The sequence below is a fragment of the Rhincodon typus genome, chromosome 5 (genome assembly GCF_021869965.1).
Source record: "Rhincodon typus isolate 14 chromosome 5, sRhiTyp1.1, whole genome shotgun sequence".
NCBI lineage: Eukaryota > Metazoa > Chordata > Chondrichthyes > Orectolobiformes > Rhincodontidae > Rhincodon > Rhincodon typus.
This window is the reverse complement of record NC_063336.1, coordinates 29,773,539-29,798,912: the sequence shown is the minus strand read 5'-3', so window position 1 is coordinate 29,798,912 and position 25,374 is coordinate 29,773,539. Positions and strand designations below refer to the sequence as shown.

The 25,374-nt window shown below is 42.3% G+C and overlaps 1 protein-coding gene across 6 annotated transcripts in view; it reads right to left on the bottom strand.

Annotated features, from left to right (window-relative positions):
• The window catches only part of LOC109921721 (cytochrome b5 reductase 4), a 92,031-nt gene extending 67,493 nt beyond the window's left edge, over nt 1-24,538 (bottom strand). For 2 of the 6 annotated variants that reach the window (XM_020521765.2, XM_020521781.2), the window contains exons 1-2: nt 24,178-24,382; nt 14,371-14,524 (exon numbers count right to left, since the gene is read on the bottom strand). In XM_020521765.2, coding sequence (XP_020377354.2) covers nt 14,371-14,524; nt 24,178-24,249 — 226 coding nt within the window. In that variant the 5' untranslated portion in view covers nt 24,250-24,382. Of the gene's footprint in view, nt 1-11,306; nt 11,405-14,109; nt 14,342-14,370; nt 14,525-16,078; nt 16,100-18,341; nt 18,670-24,177; nt 24,383-24,435 lie in introns of those variants that run through there. The other 4 variants (XM_048596968.1, XM_048596969.1, XM_048596970.1 and 1 more) reach the window with 4 other exon arrangements.
• Between the last annotated feature and the right edge of the window lie 836 nt (nt 24,539-25,374).

Here is a 25,374-nt window from a genome sequence, read left to right as displayed (position 1 = left end):
AGAACAAGATGGTGCATTAAAATGATAAATGAACAGAAGATCTGGGTCATTCTTGCAGATAGGGTGTGGTTGATCTCACCATGCAGATGAGACTTCACTGCAAAAAGCAAATACAGCAGTCCAGATTTAAAGATGTACAAGTAAATTGGTGGGATGGGGGTCTTAGTGTTTGAAACAACGGAAGGTGAGGAGGGAGGAGGTAAAGGGGCAAGTGTTAACACTTTTTGCAATTGCATAGAAAGATGCCATGGGGAGTGTGAGATGTTGGGAGTGATGGAAGAGTAACCTGGACAATGCAGAGAGAACAGGCCCCGTGAAATGCTCAAAGGGGAAAAGGGAAGATGTGTCTGGTAGGGTCACGCTGCCAGAAGTTTGCAAAAATGGCCGAGGATGATCCCTTGAATACAAGTTCGGTAGAGGGCAAGAATAAGCAGAATTATCTTGGGTCTTCTGGGAGGTAGGTGATGGGGTGAGGGCTGAAGTGCAAGAAATGCATCAGACGTGACTGGGAAAAGATGGATTTCAAACAGCTTTTAAAGGAAGCACTCAACATCGCAGAGCTTTCCTTCTCAAGAGAGGGGGCAAAACTTGTCCTGCTGCTTGAGAGCCTGTAGGTCTCAAAAATGTAGTCTGAAATCATTATCCCATCTTATAAAAAAAATTCATGAGATGTGGTGTGTCACTGGTGGGACGGGTAATTTACAGCCTACCCCTAATTGCCCTGGAGAATGTGGTGATAGACTGCCTTCTTGAACCATTGTAGTCTTTGGATTAATTAGATTATTGCTTGGAAAACTATGGCAATTCATACAAAATAGAGCTCCTCCAAATGTCAAAAAATATACATAAAGAAGGTAGTTTATTTAAGAGTTAAATATACAGAAAAACAGAGCAACAATCGTTATAGTGACATAGAGTCATACAGTCATACAGCATGGAAACAGACCCTTTGGCCCAACTTATCCATGCCAACTAAGTTTCCCAAACTAAAGAATCCCCATTTGCCTGCATTTGGCCTGCACACCACTAAACCTTTCCTTTTCATGTACTTGTCCAAAAGTCTTTTAAATGTGTAATTGTACCTGCATCTACCACTTCCTCTGATATTTCATTCCACATATGAACCACACTCTTGTGTGAAAAACTTGCTCTTCAGGTCCCTTTTAAAACTTTCTCCTCACTTCTTAAAAATGTGCCATCTAGTTTTGAATTAAAAGATCTTTGCTATTCACCTTATCTATGTCCCTAATAATTTTACAAACTATAAAGGTCAGCCCTAAACCTACTATGCTCCAAGAGAAAATGTCTTAGCCTATCCATTTAAATCAAAGCTGCCATTTCCAGCAACATCCTGGTAAATCTTTTCTGCACTGTTTCCAATTTAATAATATCCTTCCTATAACAGGGCGACTAGAACTGTGCGGAGTACTCCAAAAGAGGCCTCAGCAACATCTGCACAACAGCAACATGACATCCCAACTCCTATACTCAATGAGCAATGAAGGCAAGCGTGCCAAACACCTTCTTTACCACTCTGTCCACCTGTGACATAACTTCTAAAGAACTATGTACCTGAACCCCTAGGTCTCTGTTCAACAACACTCCCCAGGGCCCTACCATTAACTGCATGAGTCCTGCCCTTGTTTATCTTACCAAAAATGCAACACCTCACATTTATCCAAATTAAACTCCATCTGCCTCTGAGCCCAATTGATCAAGATCCATTTGTAATCGTTGAAAGCATTCTTCACTGTGCATTATGCCATCAATTTTGGTGTCATCTGCAAACTTACCAACTATGCTTCCTAAATTCTCTACCAAATTATTTATATAAATAACATACAACAGTGGGCCCAGCACTGAACCCTGTGGAACACCACTGGTCACAGGCCTCCAGTCCAAAAACAATCCTCAATCATCACCCTCTGTCTCCCACCATCAAAGGTAATTTTGTATCCAATTGGCAAACTTTCCCAGAATCCCATGTGATCTAACTCGACTAACCAGTCTACTATGCAGAACTTTGTCAAAGGCTTCACTGAAGTTCATGTAGACAGTAGAACAATGTCTACCGCTGTACTCTCATCTATCTTCTTGGTCAAATTCTTAAAAAACCCAGTCAAGTTAGTGACACATGATTTCCCACACACAAAGCCATGCTGACTATCCCTAATCAGTAGGGATTACTTTTCCAATGCATGTAAATCCTATCCCTCAGAATTCCCCCCAGCAGCTTACCCACCACTGATGTCAGACTCACCGGTCTATAGTTGCCAGGCTTCACTTGTTCAGTTTCACAAGGTAAAACAGGACTCTGGTTGGATACATGATTTGGGAAAATCTATCAAATTTGCCATGAACACCAAATGCAGTGCACAGCTAGTTGCCCTGAATGGTTTGGTCAATCTTTAGGTGCTTATGGAAAGCTTTTTGTTGAGATGATGTCTAATACAATCAAGGATCAATAGGGATGGGGAGTAATAGATTCCTTAAGGCCTACTGTCCTGAAAAACAAAGCTCTTTGGCCATCTAGTTTGCATGAATCAAAAGCAAGCACCTAACTGTTTGCATCCTAATGTCCAGCATCTGGCCCATAGTCTCGAATGCCACAGCATCGCATAGTGCACATCTAAATACTTCTTCATGAGGGTTTCTGTCTCTATCACCCATACGAGCTGCAAGTAGAAGAAAGAAGTTTCCTCTCATCCTCTCCAAACCTCTTGTCTCTTTCCTTAAATCTGTGCCCCCTCTGCTTCCCCATACCCCACCCCTCCATCAATAATCCATTCAACAAGGGGTTCTGCTCACTCTGGGAGCTGGCTCTGGGCTAGCTGGCTAAGTGCCAAGTTCTAGATGCATGTAAATTTTTTGTAAATCTTTACAATCACAGAGGTTTTCAGCATGGAAACAGGCCCTTTGGCCCAACTTGTCCAAGCTGCTCCTTTTTACAATTAAATTAGTCCCATTTACCTGCATTTGATCCATATCCCCCCATACCTATCCCATCCATGCACCTTTCCAAATGTTTCTTAAATGACCAAATTGTACTCACCTTGACCACGACATCTGGCAGCCCGTTCCAGACACTCGCCACCCTATGTGTCAACAAATTGTCCCTCATGTCCTTTTTAAATCTTCCAGTTCTCACCTTGTGCCCACAGCATCTCAGAAGAAATACATCTTCTTCAGGCGGAACAGCGTTGAGGCTGCGACACTTGCCGTGTCTATCTTGTCCTCAGGTTTCTTCAACGCTAGGTGGAGGGGGAGAACCCACGGGTTCTGACAGCCTTGCCGGACGTTCTGAGGAGCCAGGAATGTTTTGCTCCTGCCCCGTTTTGCGAGGTTCCTGCTCTCATGTGGTCCACGTGCTTGTTCAGGACTACCTCTCCTACCCAAACTTTGTATGTCATGGGAGGTGACCTTGCATCAGCCATGCCTCTTACCCATGCAGGGCCATTCCCATGGTTTCACTACTAAACTTCATCCCCTGAAGTAAACTGTCTCTGTCGCTAAGAGGAGGCTTGTCTGGGTATTAGTGTTCCTGAAGCTGTTTCACCCTCCCTCTCTGGTCCGGGAAGATCCGATATAACCTGGTGCAGAGTCTTCTCCCCTTTAGCAACTCTGCTGGAGCTATCCCTGTAGTTGCATGAGGGATAGTCCTATAACGAAACAGGCACTGGGACAGTTTGTTATTGAATGACACTGTAGGCTGTTTCTTTAAGCCTGCCTTCAAAGTTTGGACTGCTTTTTCTGTCAGGCTGTTAGTCGATGGATGGTATGGCGCTGTCCTTACATACCAAATGCCATTTCGACTTTAGAAAATACTCAAATCTCCTGCTGGTAAATGATGGCCCGTTGTCTGTGACCAACACCTCCGGGAGTTCGTGTGTTGCAAAAGATGCTCACAGTTTTCAATTGTCATCCCCGTATTTGATGAATGAATTCTAAGCACATCTGACCACTTTGAATGGGCGTCCACAATGACTAAAATAAAATTGAGCCCATGAAAGGACCTGCACAGTCAACACGTAACCTGGTCCAGAGTTTACCCGGCCATTCCCACGAATGTGGGGTAGTTGCTGGCGATAATTTTTGTCCTTATTGGCACTCTGGACACTGACTCTCCAATGAAGCTATATCAGCATTCAATCCTAGCCACCAGACATAACTTCTCACCAACGTCGACATTTTGGAAACCCCTGGAGGAGTTCAGCCAATATCTGGTAGTGACCGTGCACTCAGAACAATCACTCTTGTTCCACATAATAATATGCTGCCCTCTTATGGTGATCTGGTCTTGTCGGATCTGGAAAGGTTTCAATTCCGGTTGTGATGGCCCTTTCTTTTCCTGCATCACCATCAGCTTTTTTAATTTTGCCAGGTTAGAATCTTTTTGCGTCCACGGTCTCTTACAGACAGCGGTGACGGGAGGGTGTCCAGAAAGTTTAAAACCAGACTGGACTCTTCCAGTGGTGGCACCACCAGTGGTATATCTGCCAGCAGGAGGCAGCTTAAGGTGTCTACAATTGAGCTTGGCCTCCCAGACAGTGTTACGACTTGTAATTGTACGGACTTAGAATGATACCCCACTGCTGAATTCGACCTGAAGCTATGGGCAGCATGGCCCTGTGCTATCTAGGTAGCCCTTGCAGGGGTTTGTGGTCCATTACTATTACAAATTTATGTCCGTAAAGGTACTTTCTCACACCAAAGATGATCACCAAACCTTCCTTCTCTATCTACCTTCGCTTGGCATCAAAGTCTGGGAAGCATACACAATCAGGCATTCCTCTCCACTGGGCCATGGTGAGCCAACACTACCCTGATACCGTATGGGGAGGCATCACATGCCAGCACCACATCTCGCTTGGGATCGTAGTGGACCAACACCTTACACAATGATAGCTGCTTCTTCACTACCTTAAAGACTACTTCTTGACACAAGACCACTTTCAAGGCTAACCCTTTTTCAATAGGGGGATGGATGCCAGGTTACGTATGAACTTTCCGTAATAATTTACCAGCCCAAGGAAAGACCTAAGCTCTAGTACAAACCTGGGAGCCGGCACACTTTTGATAATCCTCACTTTATCTCCCAATGGGTGTAACCTGCTCGTCAACTCTATAGCCAAAGCAGGTCACTTGGGGTGTCTGAAACACACATTTGCCCTCCTAAAACATACACCTGCCTTGGAGAAACGTTTAAGCACTATGTCCAAATTCTCCACATGCTCTTTATCGGTTTCCACGGTTATTAGCACGTCATCCAGATAAATGCTGACGGGAGGTAGACTTTATAAAATGTTCTCCATCATCTGCTGGAAAATGGCACACGATGATACCCCAAAAGGCAGTCTCATATGTTAGTACAAACCCTATGGGTATTAACTGTAGCATACACATGGCTCACATCCAGCTTCATGAAGGACAGTCCCCCCGCCACCAATTTTGTGCATAAGTCGTCTATGCAAGGGTTTGAGTATCTATCCAGCTGTGAAAAGCAGTTTACTGTTTATTTGAAACCCCCAATAAGACAAACCGACCTGTCGGGCTTCACAATCGGTGCTGCCAATTCTGCAAACTGTACTGGTTTGGTAATTCCTTCGCTTTCCAGCCTTTTAATTTCTGCCTGTACTTTTGCACATAAAGCAAATGGCACTGGGTGGGCCTTGCAGAATCGTGGAATTGCTTCTTGGTCAACATGCAAGGTGGACTTGGCCCCTTTGATAGTCCCTGGACCTCCCTGAAAAACTTCCATGTATTTAATTCAGATCTCACTCAGGCAACCATTTTCTATTTGAACAATGTTGAGCCAATCAAGTTGAATCTTTCTCAACCAATTCCGGCCCATCAAGCTTGGGCCCGAGTTGTTTACTACAATTAGTGACAACTGAACATTCTGGTCTCTTCTGAAAAGCAAATTGAAGTTGTACCCTTAATCTGTAGGGGTTTGCCGGTATAGGCTCTCAGCCTGGCCAAGGTCTTATGGAAACTTAAGGGTTGGAGTCCAGAGCAAATTTTGGTAAAGTCTGGTTCTACAATCACTGATACAGCTGTGTTTATAAGCACCTCCACTAGAACGACGTGACCATTTAACCAGATGTTCATTTTGACTAATTGTGATACAGATGTTGCTGAGCAATTTAACTGTTCCAAACCAGCTGTAGGTGGACTTTCCAGGATGTGCACTCTCCTGGATACCAGCCCGAGTTCTCTGACTTAATTCAGGCATAGTGGGTCTCTTTTGCTGTCTCAAGTCCGCATACTGGCAGTAACCTCAATGGCCTGCTGGCCCAGATCCTCAAGAAAATTTTACTCGTTTGGCCCAGGCTTGGTTTTGTTTTGCAGTTTTGCTGTGGGCTGACCTGGAGTCCATCTGTTCAGGATATGTCCTGAGTGAGGTTATACAATTGCCTTCACTCAGGTGGCGTTCCCCAAACTCAGTTGGACTGGTGAGGGTGTCCACTTCCATTGGAATACCCTGTAACTCATAAGCTCCACTTGCCGCACTTTCTAATGACAAAATGGGGACGACAGGGGTAGGGGGGTTAATCTGGGTGGGATGTTTTTCGGAGAGTCTGTGTGGACATGTTGGGCCGAATAGCCTGTTTGCACACTGTAGGGATTCTATGATTCTGTTATCTATGATAAAGCCAGTTGTAGTGCCGGTTTGACATCCATTTGGGCTTCAGCTAGTAGGCACTTTTGCATGGTCACGTCATTAGTCCCAATCTCTTGCTACTGAAATAGCTTCACAGGCATCACCCTTTAGATTTAGAATTAGGTTTAGGTTTTATTGTCACATGTACTCAAGTAAGGGATACAATAGTACAGTGAAAAGTGTATAATGTTACCACACACGGCGCCATCTTGGGTACAAAGTACCTAGGTACAAAACCTTAGTTAAAGAAGTAGAAAGATAAAGAAATAAGTCAAAAAGTACAGTCTTCTTAGTGTAAAAGTAGAAATATAAAGGAACAAGTTAATAGGTTCAGCACTACAGTTGTCTTGGTAAAAAAATGGAACGTAAAGAAAAAGGTAAAATGTCAAAAATTACTGTTCTTTCTTATGCCTTGGGAGTACTCCAAGCTGAGCTTTCCCCAAGAGAGTTCGCTGTCCCTTGCGCTGAGCATACTTTCACCGGTGCTGGGTTAAGACCCACGTTGGGTTCGCCAGCCGCCTTCACTGCTGACTGCTGGTGCTGACCTCCATCGAGCACTCCAGGCCTTGCCGCTGCCACCATCCCTGCTCGCGTGGGCTCCAGCCGCTGCCACGCTTCACTGCCGCATTAGCCACCTTGCTGCAGATTCCCATTCTGGTACAGATCCAGGGACATCAATGAATCAATGATGCTGCTAACCACTAGATTTCTGCCTGGGCACACCAACTGCCTCATGGCCGACCATCAAAAACCCCCAGCTGCTGCCCTCTCTGCCACTGCCTCCATGATCAAGCTCCCTCCAGAAGATAATTTGAGAAAGAAAAACCTAAAGAACCAGAAGTCCTGAACTAAAAGAAAAAAATCTACAAACGAGTTAGCCAACAGCTTTTCCCAGGGTAAGGGAGTCTAAAACTAGAGGACATAGCTTCCTACAAACTAATGTCAAAATCAAGGTACTTCATGAAATTAAAAATCTAAAGAATCCTTTGCTCAACTTGTATTAACACATCATCTATAAATATAGTGAACCATCCCAAAGCACTTCACAGGAATATAATCAGACAAAACTTGGCAGCGAGCAACACTGCTCATTCAGTTACGATAAAATCATTTCAGCTTTCACAAACATATTTACAACACAAGGGTAGACAGGGACAAAGCTAAGTAATTCTAAATGTGAGGCATGCTTTGCTTGAAATCAGCAACAATGCTCCAAACTGCAGGGGATAAAGAACAGGACTCAACATGACTGTTACTGAAACTAATCACAGCAATATGCTGCACACAGTGCAATGCTTTTTTTCAAACAATCAATCAAATAAAAATCCCACTCTGGAACAAAATATTCTAGTCACAGTCACAGCTTGTGCATCCACCCACTCTGATACTCTGACAGTAAGTTTTCTCTCCTATTAATAACTTCTAAGAAACAAATCTAAAATCAGAAAATAATGCAACCAGTCTTAGGATGTCATTTTACAAACTCGCTTGATCCTGCTTACATCCAACTTCTATTTTATTTCAAGATTCTTTGCATATTTTCCAAAAGCTGACAAGTTATGGATGCATTCATTTCTGAGATAGTTTACAAAGTGGCCTAGTCAAGATCAGTGAAAATTTGAATTGTTTTCAATAGGCCATTAAGAACACAATTGCATATTCACTGCTAAAGAAAACCAGTGTATTCCATGGTCGCAAATGCCCTCTTGTGTTCACAATACAGAATACAGGGACATATAGATAAAGTGCCACAGTGCAGAAGCCTGTAGGGAAACCTACACCTGGGTCGAGAACTTCACAGCAGCAATGAAAGTCAGCTTGCTCCTGGGCATAAATGTTCCTGTGACCTGATGCTAAGGTCTTTCAATCCAATGGATGTTAGTGAATAGGTGAGCAAGTGGATGTGTGAAAAGTGGGCAATTAAGTGAATGGATAGTTGGGTAGGTGGATGAGTGGAAGGTGTTTAAGGTGGATAGGATGCATACAATAAGTAGGGCACATAAATGGGTAAATGGATAGGTAGTGAGGTGGGCGAGTGGGGAGGGTGGGTGAGCAGGTAGTTGAGTCAAGTCAGAGGTGGTAGTCATTGGGTTGGGAGGGGTGCATTGCAGGAATGGGGTTAGTTGTGAATGGCTGGGAGGGTGGTCAGAGGGGGGATAAGGTGTAACTGGGTTGGGAGGACAGTTGTCAGCTGGGCAGGGAGGGAAATAGTCACCTTGGAATTGGAGGAAGGTCTGGTCAGATTAGGAGTATTAGATTTGAATTGGGAGTGGGGGAGGGTTTGGCTTATGTAGTTACCTATATGTCAGGCTGGGTTTGATATTCTGATGTTTCTTGGGTAGCTACCAAAACAAGTAGAACTATCCAAAGTCTAGTTCATGAGCTGAAAACATTCACAAAGAGCAGAGGAATTGCCCAATGGAAGGTTAAACTTCCCAGGTAATTCCCAAATAGGTCTGTGTGGTAAGATATCTACAGATTCCCACTGTGCATCTTTAGTTATACATCTGGTCTCCAATTATCAGCACATTGAAAAATTTGGTCATGAACATTTACATCTCAGAACTGATAGTGTGTTGTTTGAGCTACAGTGGTAACAGGAACTTTTACACACAGGTTGTAGTCTGGAGAAATGGATAGTAACAGTCATCACAAGTCTGACCAGGAATCTCTCCTGGTCTTATCGTCTGCCATTGGTCATGTTAGAAGAATTTGCAGGTAGATATTGCCATGTTGTGAACACAGCTTCCTTGGCCATCAAACCTGGAATTTTCTAGATCAGAGGCAAGGGGCCACTTTCTGTACCACAAAACCTCCATTTCAGAAGTATCTCAAATCTATTTCAAAATGTTTCAAATTTGCACGGTCAAATCAATTTTTTTTCCATCAATTTCAGTAAAGGGGAAGTAGAAATGTAATTGTTTATGTCCCTACATCAAGTCAAACAATATATTGTTCGATGAGGATAAGACAATTAAATAGAAGAAAGGAAAATATGTAATTGCAATAAATGCAGGAATTATTCATAAAACCTAGGGCAGTAACAATTTAAAATAATGCAAGAGTGTAATAAAAAATTAGTGATACCAGTGGTGCAAAGTTTCAGAAGGAAAGTTAAAGTATTTCAGGGAATTAAATACTAATGAATGTAAATTAATGCCATTAGGTCCACACAGGAAACAGGAAGTTTGGGCTGTTATAATTACATGAATACTTGGAAAAAGGAAGAAAAGACAAAATCAAGGTTGGAAACTGGGGAGTATTTATGTTATGTGATGTTTACATAGTTTTGATGCTGTTAATGGTTATGCTAATAGTCCAGAAAGCACAAACTCAAAACCCAACATAACATTTTAAGATTTTGAATAGTGTTTTAAAACTTTAGAAACAAAAACATTGGCCAGTATAACATGTGCTGCAGTTAAAAAAATTATAGTCATAAAGCCTGCTCGAGAGGGGACAGTTAAAATTCATGATGCAACACATGGGAATGATAAGCCAAAATATTAATAAAAATTAAGTTTGAAAAAAACAGCAGGTCAGCCAGTACCTGAGCAGGAACACAGGTTCGTGTTTCAGATAGTGCAAAGGAAAGAGCTATTACTTAATAAGCGATTTAAACTTTCAATTAAGCTGATGGACTATGATACAAGTTCCCTGGAATCTACCCAAAAGAAACAGTACACTTTAGATGCTATAATTGGCAGCATAGAAACTGGCATTAAATACATATGTTAATGATTACTGGTTTTCAGCTGACATAAGTGACTGGCCATTTTCAAAATATTCAGAATGAAATACTAATGAATGGAAGTTAATGCAATGAGGTCCACGCAAGGAAAGAGGAAACTTGTGCTTTTTATAATTATGTGAGTATTAAATGGGAATACTTGGAAAAAGTGAAAGCAAAACAAGGTTGGAAATATGGGAAGACTAATGTTGCGTGATGCTTACGTGGTTATAACACTGTTAGTGGTAATGCTTATGGTCCACAGAGCATAAACTCAAAACCCAACATCACAGTTTTAAGATTTTGAATGGAATTTTAAAAATTTAGAAACATAAACAATAACCAGAATAACATTTTAAAAGGTGAGTACTGCGTTAGTAGGAGTAACCATGAGTGAAATCTTGTTGAGGCATTGGGATCTAATCTGCCAGGTGCTGACCTGGCAAGAGATCCTTTCCTCTTCCAGGAAAGTCTCACTGAATCCAATCTGCCAATTATGAGTGAGGCTACTGGTGGACATCCCCTGGAATCAAGACCCAGGGGATCGAAGTTCCACACAGCAAGAGGTACCTGCCCATCAGAGGTTAATAGCCCACGCTCAGCAGCACTATTAAGGAGCTGATGGGTTCCAAGCTTATCCCCTCTAGGAACTGAAGATTTCATCCAATTAATTTGTTGAATTATCCAAAAACATCCAATTGATTCACCTGTAGTGGGAACTGAAGAAGGGTCCAGACCCGCCACGTCAGCTTTCCTGCTCCTCTGATGCTGCTTGGCCTGCTGTGTTCATCCAGCTCTACACCTTGTTATCTTATAATTGATTCATTAATTCTTTTAGGGCAAGAACACTGCAGTCCTTACCTAGTCTTGCCTATCACTGACTCTAGTCCCACATTGATCTGGACGATGTCTTACTTCTTCTGAAGAGTCAGAGGAAGTCCCTCAGCTTGATCAAAGACTATGAGGGATAGTACAATGTTTGAGTAGTCAACCCACCACCACCTTCTTAGCACCTAGGATGAGAAACAAGTGTCAAACCTGCTGGTGACTCCCACATGTCAACAGAAAATAAAATGTTTTAAAAATGCCAGGAATACATCAAAAAGTAAAGAATAGGAATAAAAAAAATGGGATTGAGTGAAAAAAAAACTGCAAGCAAAAATGAAAATTATAAACACTGCAAGTGAAAATGAAATTCCAAATTAGGAATGGAATTGAAACAAACAGAAATGCTGGGAACTGGATTTGGTAAAGATAGATATGCTTCAAATCGCATTAAAAGTACACTGTGGCAGTAAGTTAATAATGCACATACAGAATAAGGACTTAAATGAAAATGCAAGAGCAAACTAGGAACAAATTTGTACTTAGATTTGTCAGTAGGAACAGGACAGCACCTCGAGCCTGCTCCGCAATTAAATGGGATCATAGCTGATTCAACATTCCTCAAGTCCACTTGTAACCCTTGATTTCCCTGCTGATCATGAATGTATCAATCTCAGCCTTAAACACACAAAAGGACTCTCCTCCCAAAGCTTTCTGTGGAATGGAGTTCCAAAGATTTTCAACCTTTTGAGAAAAGAAATTCCTCCTCACCTCAGTCTAAAATTGGTGCCCATTTATTGCAAAACTGTGTCCTCTGACCTGAGGCTTTCCCATGAGGGGAAACATCCTCTCAGCATTTACCCTGTCAAGCTCCTTAAGAATCCTATATGCTTCAATGAGATCACCTCTCATTCTTCTCAACTCCAGTGAGTAGAGTCTGAACCTTAATAATCTTTGGTCATAAGACAGCTCCTCTATACCAGGGATCACCCTAGTGAACCTTCTCTGAACTGATTCAAATTACACAATATCTTTCCCTAAATAAAAGGGAACTAAAACTGCTCACAGTACTCCAGATATTATCTCACTGGCACCCTGTACAGTTGCAGTAAGACTTCCCTATTCTTATACTCCAGGCCCCTTGAAATAAGGGCCAACATTCCATTAGCTTTCCTGATTACCCACTCTATCTGTATGGTAACTTTCTGTGTTTCATGCACAAGTACCTCCAGACCTTTGTTTCGCAGCTTTCTGCAGCTTCTCTCCATTTAAATAATATTCTGTTCAATTGCTCTCCCTTCCAAAATGAACAATTTCATATTTTCCCACATTATACTCTATTTGCCAACATTTTACCCACTTACCCAACCTATCAATATCACGCTGTAAACTGTTTGTATCCCCCTTGCAACCGGTCTAATTTTGAGTCATCTGCAGGTTCAGCTACAGTACATTCACTTCCTTCAAGTCTTTTTTGCTAACTGAAAAAGAACCCTCTTTCACCATTCACTGTTTCCTGCTCATGAACCAATTCTCAATCCATGCCAACATACAACCTCCATCACCGTCGGCTCTTATGACTTAACCTTTTGTAAGACACCTGGTCAAACTTAAAAACAAAAACATTGTAAATTTAAAAGTTGTTCAAATTCTAGGAGTCAGATTAAAAGAAACACAATCTCACTGTTCTGATTTTATTGCCAAATAGCTAAATGTTGTCATCAGACTGATATTTAGCCAAAATTACATCCTATAAGGGCAAGAATGGCAAAGTGGATAATTATGCTTCTTTTTGTATCTCAGAATTGTTACAGTGCAGGAGACCATTCAACCCGTTTTCTTACACCGATTCTTCAAACTAGCATCATTACTTAATGCCAATCTACCATTTTTCTCCATAACTTTGCACACTAATTCTATCCAAATAATCATCCCAATGTTGAATGTCTTAATGGAACCCTGCCTCCATCACACTTCTAAGCAGTGTATTCCATACCCTATCTACTTGCTGAGCAAAAAGATTTTTTCTCACATCACTCTTGCTTCATTTGGATATCAATTTAAATGTATGCCCTCTTGCTCTTGTTCCTTTTACAAGTGCGAACAGCTTCACCCTATCTGCTCCATCCAGACAACTCATGGTTTTGGTATCTACTGAATCTCCTCTCAGCCTTCTTCTCTCCAAGGAGATGAGTCCCAATTTATTCAATCTTTCCTCATAACTAAAGTTTCTCATTCTGGGAACCAGTCTTGTAGATTACTTTTGCATGTCTCCAATGTATTCACATCTTTGCTATAATGTGGCACCCACAACAGTATACAATACTCCAGCTGAAGTTTAACAAGTGTCTTACGCAAGTTCACATCATCTCCTTGCTCTTGTACTCTATGCCCCTATTAATAAAGCCAAGGACACTGCATATTTTATTAATTGCACTTTTGACTTGTCTCTGCTACAAACCTGGCTGCAGACCAAAAGTTATCCATTGACCATTACTCTGTTTGTTATCACTCAGCTAATTTTGTTGCTATTGTCTCTTTTATACCATCACCTGTAAGCTCAAATGTGGCCAAACCTTCAGAATTCACAATACAAAATAAAATTTATTGGCACTTAGCCGTGTTCGGATTAGTTAAGAAATTTACAATGGCATTGGAGTATTAGGATTAACATAAAAGACCTATTCACATTGATGTCACCTCAGAGCTCAGTTCAGTTATCCAGGTTATTGGGGCTGGAGTTATGTATGGGGCAGAAAAAGTGAGAGCAGCAACATCTTCTTCCCAAGAAGGCATTAGTGAAACTATCAGGTTTTTTTTTTTACATAATACAACAGACACATAGTCACTGTTAGTAATATAAACCCTACCAATTAGAATAGTAAATGCTTACCAGCTCATAGATCTACTATTTACCCAAACAGTCATGGTTCTGCCAAAAGACCCATTTCCAACATGTTGGATTGTTATCTAGTTGGATCGGTCTAGAATTAAAATTGTAAATTTATCATCAAAAACCTTTTCACTGTTCACCGTTTTTCTCTCTTTGAAGTGAAAATAAGTCCATTAAACAGACATGTTCATCGTCTTCAATTCCAAGATTAATGACTTAACTTATGTCTCTTATTTTTTGGCTGCAACCGTCCTGCCCTACCTCTGATACACATCCAGCAGTCAGTCTTCTTATTGTGTTTAGCAAGTTCTTCCTCCGTTACCACAATAAGCCTCCCACACAATCCGGTCATATCCTGTCCACTCTTTGTTAGACGGATCCAGTCCATCAGACTTCGACCTGATTTCAGCTGCACCTTTTGGAGATGAAGGTCACCGATTAATAAAGACATTGTAGAAATGGCACTTAGCTTCACATGAAAGTTTAGATACTTATAAAGAGTGTTTAATATGTAGAAACAAGACATATCCATGGATTTAATTAATGTGATATTTATAGGATATAACTTCTCTGTTAGGATCAGCAACTTGTTAAGCCATCTCCAATAATGACACGAAAAGCAAGTTGCAGTCAATTGTTGAAATGCATAATATACATCCTTTAATACATATAAAACTTGAGATTTCAAATCAGGGTTTGAAATACACAGGCTGTAACAGGTGAATTCACGATGAAAGTCCGCAAAATGCCTGTGAAAATTCAACAAGAGTTAACCAGTTTGAGAAAGTTCACGTGGCGGGGAGTTGGAAGTAGCAGAATCTGAAAGGTGCTGATCATCCAGTCACAGGTCATATCACTCCCGGACTTGGTGTGCGAAAGAGGGACAACAGTAGCAAGCTTGTGAGAGAAACAGCCTGTGATTGAAAGAGCTGCGAGCAGTGGGATCGTAAGTACTGGTGCATCGGACTGAACACCAGAATGGTGACGGTGGGAGATTGCAAAGGAGAAAGCCTGATGGTGACTGGGGGAATGAGAGGGTACAGGGGGGTTGACAGGCAGCTGAAGAGGCAAACATGATTCTGCAGCAGGGGGCGCGAGGCTGCTGGGTAAACAGCAAGTGGAGGGGAGTGGGGCAAGGCTGCCTCGCAAGGGAGGAGTGGGAGTTGGATTTAGGAATCCCTAGCAAATGCACAAAGGAGATGTATCATATCAGGGAAGACTCCCTTGATGTGCATAGAGCGGTGCTAAAGGAGGCAATCTCCTTCCTTCCTGCTTTTTCAATTCAAATGGAAAAAAAAAGCATGTTTCCCGCTCTAATCCATCTTCCAATGTCCAGTATATTATGGAAATTGAGGCCCTTAATTGGGCAGTTAAGAGCATCAGAATGCAACTTAGTAGGCATCCTGCCCAATTACAGAATCATGGAGAATGGGATGGGAGGTGGGCAGGAAGGCAATGGACTAATCATCTGTCGGGTATATATGAAACACATATTTCACATGCCTCCCTGACTGCTCATGAAAATACCTCCAGCCAAGCCCATAAAGTTCACCACAGGAAAGACTTCGGGAAGTTTGAAATTCTCTTCTGCAAACAGCAATTCATGCTAGATCAATATATGAACTTAAAACTGAAATAGAGATCTGAAATACAGTAAAAAAGGTAGTAATTGCTGGTTAATATGTTCCATCTTTAGGCATATGTATTTTGAAAAAAACTTTTATTGTTAACATGCATTGTTTTGTAGTGACTATTTAAATATCGTGGCATTTTGAAAATTAATGCTTGCCCGTGTGCTGTGACTTTCATTTTAATGGAAGGTTGATAACATCTGACGATATTGATTAATTCTTGTAATTATGCTTCTGTGTGACTCCAAGCACCCCATGTGTCAATACAAATCTAATAAATATTGATAGTACACGACTGCAGCCTGTAACAAAGAAGTTAGTGAGAATGAAGAAAGTACCTTGGAAAATCAAACAGTAGTTCTCAAAAAAATCCAAGAGGAACCTTGAATAAAAAAATTCGGCCTGTTTCAAATGATCATACAATTCAAGTCGGATGTTACAATTCAACTCAGATGTAATCATTTCATTTGTTCCCTTGTCATTTATCTTGTGTTACTTCATACTCAAATTGGTAGACCATAAAGCTAAGGAAATTAATTTATAACGTACAATATAGTGTTTTGATTAAACGACATCCACTCAGAGTCATACAGCCTGGAAACAGACCCTTCGGTCCAAACAATCCCTCCAGAACATAATCCCAAACTAATTAGTCCCACCTGCCTGTTCCTGGCCCATATCCCTCCAAACCTTTCCTTTTCAATGTACTTATCCAAATGTCCTTTAAATGTCATAATTGTACCAACATCCACCACTTCCTCAGCAAGTTCTTCCCCGCATGAACCACTCTCCGAGTAAAATATCTGCCCCATGTTTTTTTTTAAACTATCTCCCCTCTCACCTTAAAAATATGCCCCCTTGTCTTGAAATGCCCCATCCTAGGAAAAAGACCCATTACCTCTATCTATGCTCCTCATTATTTTATAAACTTCTATAAGGTCACCTCTCAACCTCCTACGCTTCAGTGAAAAAAGTCCCAGCCTTTCTTTATAACTCAAACTTTCCACACTCAGCAAGATCCTAGTAAATCTCTTCTAAATCCACTCCAGCTTAATAATATCCTTCCTGTAACTGGGTGACTAGAACTGCACACAGTATTCCAGAAGAGGCTTCACCAATACCCTGTACAACCTCAATATGACTTCCCAACTCCTATACTCAAAGGACTGAGCACTGAAGGCAAGCATGCCAGATGTCTTTTTAACCACCCTGTTTATACGCGACACAAACTTCAAAGAATTATGAGCTTGCACCGCTAGGTCGCTCTGTTCTACAACACTATCTAAGGCCCTACAATTAATTTGATAAGGCCTACCCTTGTTGTTGTACCAGAATGCAATCCCTCACATTTATCCAGATTGAACTCCGCCTGCCATCTTTCAGCCCATTGACCCTTTTGATCACTTTGTAATCTTAGAAAACCTTCTTCACTGTCAATTATACCAACAGCTTTGGTGTCATCTGCAAACTTACTAACTATGCCTTCTATATTCTCATCCAAATCATTTATATAAATGACAAACAAAAGAGGACCCAGAATTGATACCTGTGGAACACCACTGGTGACAAGCTTCTAGTCCAAAAAGCAACCTTCCACTACCACACTCTATCTCCTGCCGTTAGGTCAGTTGTGTACCCAATTGGCAAGCTCACTCTGAATCCCATGTGACTTAACTTTACTAATTTGTCTACCATGCGGAACCTTGTCAAAAGTCCAAGTAAACAACATCTCCTGCTCTGCCCTTATCAATCTTTCTGGTAACTTACTCAAAAAACTCAATCAAGTTTGTGAGACACGATCTTCCTCGCACAAAAGCATGCTGACTATCCTTAATTTTTGCCTCTCTAAATGTCCATAAATCCTATCTTTTATAATCACCTCCAACAATTTACTCACAACCGATGTCAGTCCTGATCAGTGAAAGATGAGTACTTTAAAAACATAAGAAAAAGATGCTGGAATAGGCCATTTGGCCTTTTAAGCCTGCTCTGCCACACGTTACAATGATGACTGAACTTATACCTCAATTCCATATTTCCCCATATTCCCATATCCCTAGAATCCCTTAAGCATCCAAAAATCTATCAATCTCAGTCTTGAATATACTCAACATCTGAGCAATCTATTATGTGGTAGAGAATTCCAAAGATCTACAAGTCTTCAAATAAAGAAACTTCATCTCAATTCAGTCTTATGTTATTGTTATATTGTAATGTCTTATATTAGGTCTGAGAGTCATCATTCTAGATTGCCAGACCGGATGAAATATCCTTCCAACATTGCCCTGTCAAGCCTCTTAACAATTTGATATGTTCCAGAGCATTCTAATTTTTCTAAATTTCATGTAATCTGGCCCCAGGGTCTTTTATTTCTCATCATGTAGTGATCTCCAAAGCCCAGAAATTTACTGAACTTTCACGGCATTCCTTCTAAATCAAGTACATCTTTCTGTAAGTTAAAAAGCCCCAAAATTACACCATTCTCCATATACGGTATGGTCTCACTTAAAGCTTTATACAATTTCAACAATCTCATATTCTAATCCCTTTATAATAAAAATTAACATAAAAGTCGCCTTCAAAATTGCTTGCTGTACTTACAGTTTTATCTTCTGTGGTTCATGTGGACATATGGGATATGAATATTCCAGCGTTTGTAATGTATTACGCCTTTCATTTTTCCTTTCAAAGTGAATAAGTTCACACTTCCCAACACTATAATCCAACTGTCATGTTTTGCCCACTCCCTCAACCTGGGTATAAAGTCACCTTAGTTTTTCCAGACTGTGGGGCTCTTCTCTCAATAGAGACATAACTGGTGGTGGTTTAACCTGAGGGTTACCATGCCTCAGGTGGGATAAGAGGTCGAGGAAGAAAATCCTTCATGGTAACCTCAGCCAGCATGGGAATTGAACCATCGCTGCTGGCATCATTCTGCTTTGCTGTCCAGCCAACTGAGCTAACTGAACCCCCCCTCCCCCACCACCCTGCAAATCTGGGTATAGGTGGACTTCAATTCTTCAGAGACTGTGATTAACATGAGATACTGTGTCCATGCTGTTCCTCAATGATATCACTAGAAGTGGTTCCATACAAATTAATTTTCCCTCATTCACATCTTCAGCCTCTCTGTCCCTCCTCTCAACTTAATTTCCCACCTACTTGATGTCATAAACATCCCAAAGCATTTCACAGGAGCATAGTGTTACAAATACCAGAAAGAGTAATAGGGAACAAATTTCAGAGCTTAGAACCTTGCCAAAGACAGAATACTTAAAATTAGGGATATGGAAGAGGCAACAATTAGAGTACTGCTGAGATTTTTCAAATGACCAAGATGGAGAATCTGTAACTAAAGCTAACTGGATATTATGTTGTACTTATTCAGCCATTCACTATAAATTAAAGGACATCATTTTCTCAATATATAGGCCGCTAAATCGGAAAGACAGTGCCTAATTTTGATCACTTCAAGCGGTGGATCATATACTGAAAAGGCAACAGGAAAGCTACAAAAACAATTTCAGGATTAAATAATCTCAGCTACTTGAATAGGTTCAAGGACCTTTGACTTTACAGCCACATTGATTCTGAGGTGAACAAATGGAGGTCCATAAAATAATCAAAGGCCTGGATAGTTGCTAAGTTATTTCAGTTAACACACTGTTTTAACTGTTGTTCCTTAGTCACCTGTTCAAAAAACATAATGAGATTCATCAGGCATGACCTACCTGTCATGAAACCATGCTAGCTCTCCCTGATTAACTGAAAATTTGAGGTATTCAGTTTCCTATCCTTGATTATAGACACCAACAATTTCCTCATCAGAGATGGTTAGGCTAATTGGTCTTCAGTTCCATTGATTTCCTCATCATAAATGTTTTACTTACATTAATAGTGGGTTGGGAAATAAAATTAATCTTTTGATTCTGAGATTAGAGCCCTCAATCTAAATAAGAGAAACTACAATGGTGTGAGACACGAGTTGGCTATAATGGATTGTTACTGAAAGGAACAGCAGTGGATAGGCAATTGCAAACATTCAAAGAGCAAATGTGTGAACTACAAAAATTATTTATTCCTGCCTTGGCCAAGGATACAAAGAGGATGGTGGTCAAACCTTGGCTTTCAAGGGAAATGGGAAACAACCTTAGATCCAAAAAAGAGGCATACAAATTGACTGGAAAAGAGCAACAGACCTGAGGATTGGGAATAGTTTAGAAGTCAGCAAAGGAGGACAAAGGGACTGATTAAGAAGAGGAAAATATATTGAGTAGGAGTAAACTTGTGGAAAACCTAAGAACTGACTGTAGAAATTTCCAAATTTTAACAGAAAAAGATTGGTGAAAACTAATGTGCGTCCCTTACAGTCAGAAACGGGAATTTATAACAGGGAAACGAAGAAATGGCTAATGAACCAAATTCATAAAAGTGGACATGAATAATGCAACAGAAATTTCAGGGAACACAGGTTTTGGTGAAGGGAGGAACTGACGGAAATTTGCATTAGTAGAGAAATGGTGTTGAAGAAATTGATGGGATTGAAGGTCGATAAATCTCCACGGCCTGATAACCTACATCCCATAGTACTTAAGAAAGTGGCTGTAGGGATAGTAGATTCATTGGTGGTCATCTTCCAAGATTCCTTAGAGTCTGGAACAGCTCCTACAGATTGGAGGGTAGCTACTTTAAATGTCACTATTTAAAAAGGGAGCTAGAGAGAAAACAGGGAAGTATAGACCAGTGAGCGTGATGTCAGTAATGGAGAAGATGCGAGAGTCCATTATCAGATCAGCACACTTAGAAAACAGCAGTAGAATCAGACTATAACTCAGTTTTTTGGGACAGCATATGGATGTGGTTTATTTGGACTTTCAGAAGGAATTTGCCAAAGTCCCACATAGGAGACCGATGTATAAAATTAAAGCGTATGAGATTAGGGGTAGTATATTGAGATGGATAGAAAATTGGTTAGCAGAGAGGAAATGAAGAGTAGGAATGATTGGGTCTTTTTCTGAATGGCAGGTAGTGACTAGTGGGATACCAATATATGTCAGTGACTTAGATGAGGGAACTAAATGTAATATCTGAAAATTTGATCTTTCACAGTTTTTCGCATACATTTAAGGAGTTATTTCAGAATGCAGGGGTCCCTGACTTATAAATGTACAACTTTCAAACACCTATACTTACAAATGTAATCTCATATAGGGGTGTAATTTAAAAAGTCTGACATATATGAATGTTTCCTGTACTGACGAATGGCTATTTTATGTTGTTCTGCATTATGCTCCCATTTGCGCACAAATCAACTTTTGAAGAGACTATTTCTTATTATAAAGAAAAATTCTAAAGAGTGCACCCATCATCAGCGCTTAAATGAAGAAATTAGGGGAAACATCAAACCTGATGTTGGTTCAGGGGTTGGCACTGCTGCCTCTCAGTGGCAGGGACGCAGGTTCAATTCTAGCCTTGGGTGTCTGTGTGGAGTTTCCACATTTTCCCTGTGTTTCTTCCCAGAGCCCAAAAATGTGCAGGTTAGGTGGATTGGCCATCTAAATTGCCACATATAGTGTCCAGGGATGTGCAGGCTAGGTGGGTTAGTCATGGTAAATTTGGGGTTATGGGGATTGGGGGATGGGGGGATGGGGGGATGGGGGGTGCCGAGGTAGGATGCTCTTTGGAGGGTTGGTGCAGATTCGTCAGGCTGAACGACCTCTTTCTGCACTGTAGAATTCGATGACTAAGGAAAAAAAGTGCAATTAAGAGTGACAGGTCAGTTGATTGGCAAAGAATGGCTAACAGCTTAATCAGAATGAAGAAATTAAGAGTATAAGAGGATGCTGGCTAGGAATGTTAAAACTGATTGCAAGAGTTTCTGCAGGTTGTTTAAAAAGAAGAGTAAGAAAAGTGAGATAACAAGGCGTAGAGCTGGATGAACACAGCAGGCCAAGCAGCATCAAAGGAGCAGGAAGGCTGACGTTTCGGGCCTAGACCCTTCTTCAGAAATCGGGGAGGGGAAGGGGACTCTGAAATAAATAGAGAGAGGGGGAGGCGATCATGGGAGGTGGATAGAGGAGCAGGTAGGTGGACAGAAGATGGTCAGGTCAAGGAGGCAGGGATGGAGCCAGTAAAGGTGAGTGTAGGTAGGGAGTTGGGATGGGGGTTGGTCGGTTGGTCAGTTGGTCAGTTGGGAGGGTGGGAGGGTGGGAGGGTGGGAGGGGCGGGTAGGTGGGAGGAAAGACGGACAGGTCGAGGAGGTGGGGATGAGGCTAGTAGATAGGAAGTGGGGGTGGGGGTTGGTCACGGAGGTGGGAGGAGCGGATAGGTGGGAGAAAAGACTGACAGGTCAAGGAGGCAGGGACGAGCTTGGCTGGTCTTGGGATGAGGTTGGTGGGGGGAGATTTTGAAATTTGTGAAGTCCACATCGAGACCATTGGGCTGCAGGGTTCCCAAGCGGAATACACCTCCTCTCACCCACCTTCCAGCAAGAATGCCATCCCCTATTCCCAATTCCTTCACCTCCGCCGCATCTGCTCCCAAGATGAGGCATTCCACTCCTGGACATCCCAGATGTCCTCGTTTTTCAAGGACCGCAATTTCCCCTCCACAGTGGTCGAAAATGCCCTCGACCGCATCTCTCATGTTTCCTGCAACTTATCCCTCACACCTCTTCCTCGCAATAAAAACAAAGACAGAATTCCCCTTGCCCTCACCCCACCAACCTCCAGATTCAACGCACCATCCTCTGCCACTTCTGCCACCTGCAATCTGACCCCACTACCAAGGATATTTTTCCCTCTCCACTCTTATCTGCCTTCCGGAGGGACCGCTTTCTCCATGACTCCCTCATCCACTCCACACTCCCCACTAGACCCACCACCCCTGGCACTTTTCCCTGCAATCGCAGGAAGTGCTACACCTGCCCCTATACCTCCCCCCTCACCCCCATCCCAGGCGCCAAGAAAACCTTCCACATTAGACAGATGTTCACCTATACATCTGCTAATGTGATACATTGTATCCACTGTAACCCGATGTGGCCTCCTCTACATCAGGGAAACCAGGCGGAGGCTTGGAGACCGCTTTGTGGAGCACCTACGCTCGGTTTGTGACAAACGACTACACCTCCCAGTCACAAACCACTTCAACTCCCCCTCCCACTCCTTGGATGACATGTCCATCCTAAGCCTCCTCCAGTACCACAACGATGCCACCCGAAAGCTGGTGGAACAGCATCTCATGTTCCGCTTGGGAACCCTGCAGCCCAATGGTCTCAATGTGGACTTCAGAAGCTTCAAAATCTCCCCACCCCCGATCTCATCCCAAAGACCAGCCCAGCTCATTCCCACCTCCTTAACCTGTCCATCTTTTCTCCCACCTATCCACTCCTCCCACCTCACTGACCAACCTCCAACCCCACTTCCTACCTACTAGCCTCATCCCTGCCTCCTTGACCTGTCCTCCTTCCCTCCCACCTACCCACCCCTCCCAATTGACCAACCCCCATCCCAACTCCCTGCCTGCACTCACCTTTACTGGCTCCAAACCCGCCTCCTTGACCTGTTTGTCTTCTCTCCACCTATCTGCTCCTCTATCCACCTTCCATCATTGCCTCCCCCTCTCTCTATTTATTTCAGAGTCCCCTTCCCCATTTCTGAAGAAGGGTCTAGACCCGAAATGTCAGCTTTCCTGCTCTGTTCATCCAGCTCTACACCTTGTTATCATACAGCTTTATCAGCTTGTTCCACCATTCAACACAAACAAATTTATCATCAAAGAGAACAACTTATGGACTTCCACATTTCATTTCTCACATGGATTCTCGTTGTCAATGACAGTGAAGTGATGACAGTGGGGATTTTCTGACAATTTTTGACATCTTTAATACCGTTAAAACCACAAAACCTGGATGGTGAGCGAAATATGTGCAATGAATGCTGGCCTTGCCAGCAGAAGCTATTATGCACAGCAAGTACCACCTAAAACAGGAAGTGCCAACCAACTTGCTAAAACATGGTATTTGTAACAATGTCAATGCTCATTGCTTCGGCACAGTAGTTTCTTTAAGAATACATTTGGTGTTATATCCAGTGTGCATGAGTGCGATTTTAAGCACAGCGGACCTGAAGAGTTTATAACTGGAGATCGCAACTTGCACTTCCTGTTTAAATGTAATATTGTGATTTCGCATTTATTACTAGCCTGCCCACTGGGTGTGGGATGTTCCTGGAATGGAACTGTCCACACGGCGCAATGCTAAGAGCAAGTTTTCCTTTCTGTTTTGCAAACTCCTCTCCAGTCGTCGCGCGAGCCCCCGGAATGAGCGTCACGTGACAGCGCGGACCCGTTTGATTGACAGCCCCCACCCCGGGCCGGCCCAGCTCCTGTCGCTCAGACCCAGCCTGACTCCGCTCTGGGCCCTAAATTCACCCACCTTCTTCCTGCCGCCCACCGACACCCGCTGCTGGGAACGGGGCGCGGGGAACTGCGGCGCGGAGTTCGACATCTCCGACCCCTCCAGTAATGCCTTCGATCGCCCGAAAGGAGCCGGGGTGGAGCAGTCCGGAGTTCGGCCGTTCTGACCCGGGGCTCCCTGCTGCCCGGGGCCGGCGTTCAAAACTCGGCTAGGCCCTGGTTCTCACTGAGCATGCGCACTGCCGAACAGCATCATGGAAGTTGTAGTCACACGTACCCTAACCCTATCGCAGCATTGTAGAATGTTTCCGACGCTGAACGAGGCCGTTGAGCCCATCGCGGCGGAGCTGGTCGCTCTGAAGGAGCAGGTCACCTACTGCCGGTCTCTTGTTTTTTCATCCCTACAGTTCCACTAGGGAAAATACTCCAAATAACTTTGAAAGCCTCAATTGTCCCACCTCCACATTACATTCCAGGTGTCAACCATTGGACAAAGTCAGAAGTCAGACGACAGGTTTATTTGAAATCACAAGGTTTCTGAGCGCTGCTCCTTGGTCACCTCATCTGATGAAGGTGCAGCGCTTCAAAAGCTTGTGATTTCAATTAAAACCTTTGGACTATGCCTTGGTGTCGTGCGACTTCTGACTTTGTACACCCCAGACCAGCACCTCCACATCAGGTCAACCGTTGGAAGTAACTTAATACTCATATATTAACAGTTTAACCCAAAAATGTGTAAAAATCTTTAAAATTCACCTTCATTACATACCCAGTTTGATATTCATTTTAATTCCATTTATTTCATTGGAAAGAAAAGTGAGCCTATTACAGACAGCAAAACCATCTTATTCCTGACTTAAACAAGAGGGGGTTGGAAAGTCTTGCCAGGTTTTGGAATACTGGTTTTTAAGGAAAAAACATTGGCCATTGATTAAAGATTAATAAAAACCAGGATGTGCATAAAATTGAATAAAATATCCCTAAGTGTCATTTTGACAGGAAAATTATTAGTTGTCATTGAGAAATAAATTTTCTGTAATTTAACTGAAAGATGGTTAGCTGTCATGGAATGATTTTCCAATTTTGGGACACTACACATGGTTGGCTCTTATTGAGTCTCAAGGGCAATGACGCAATGATTACTTTTTTACAGGGTGGAGTCAGGCCATTCAGCCCATCAAGTCCACACTGATCCTCTGAAGAGCATCCTATCTAG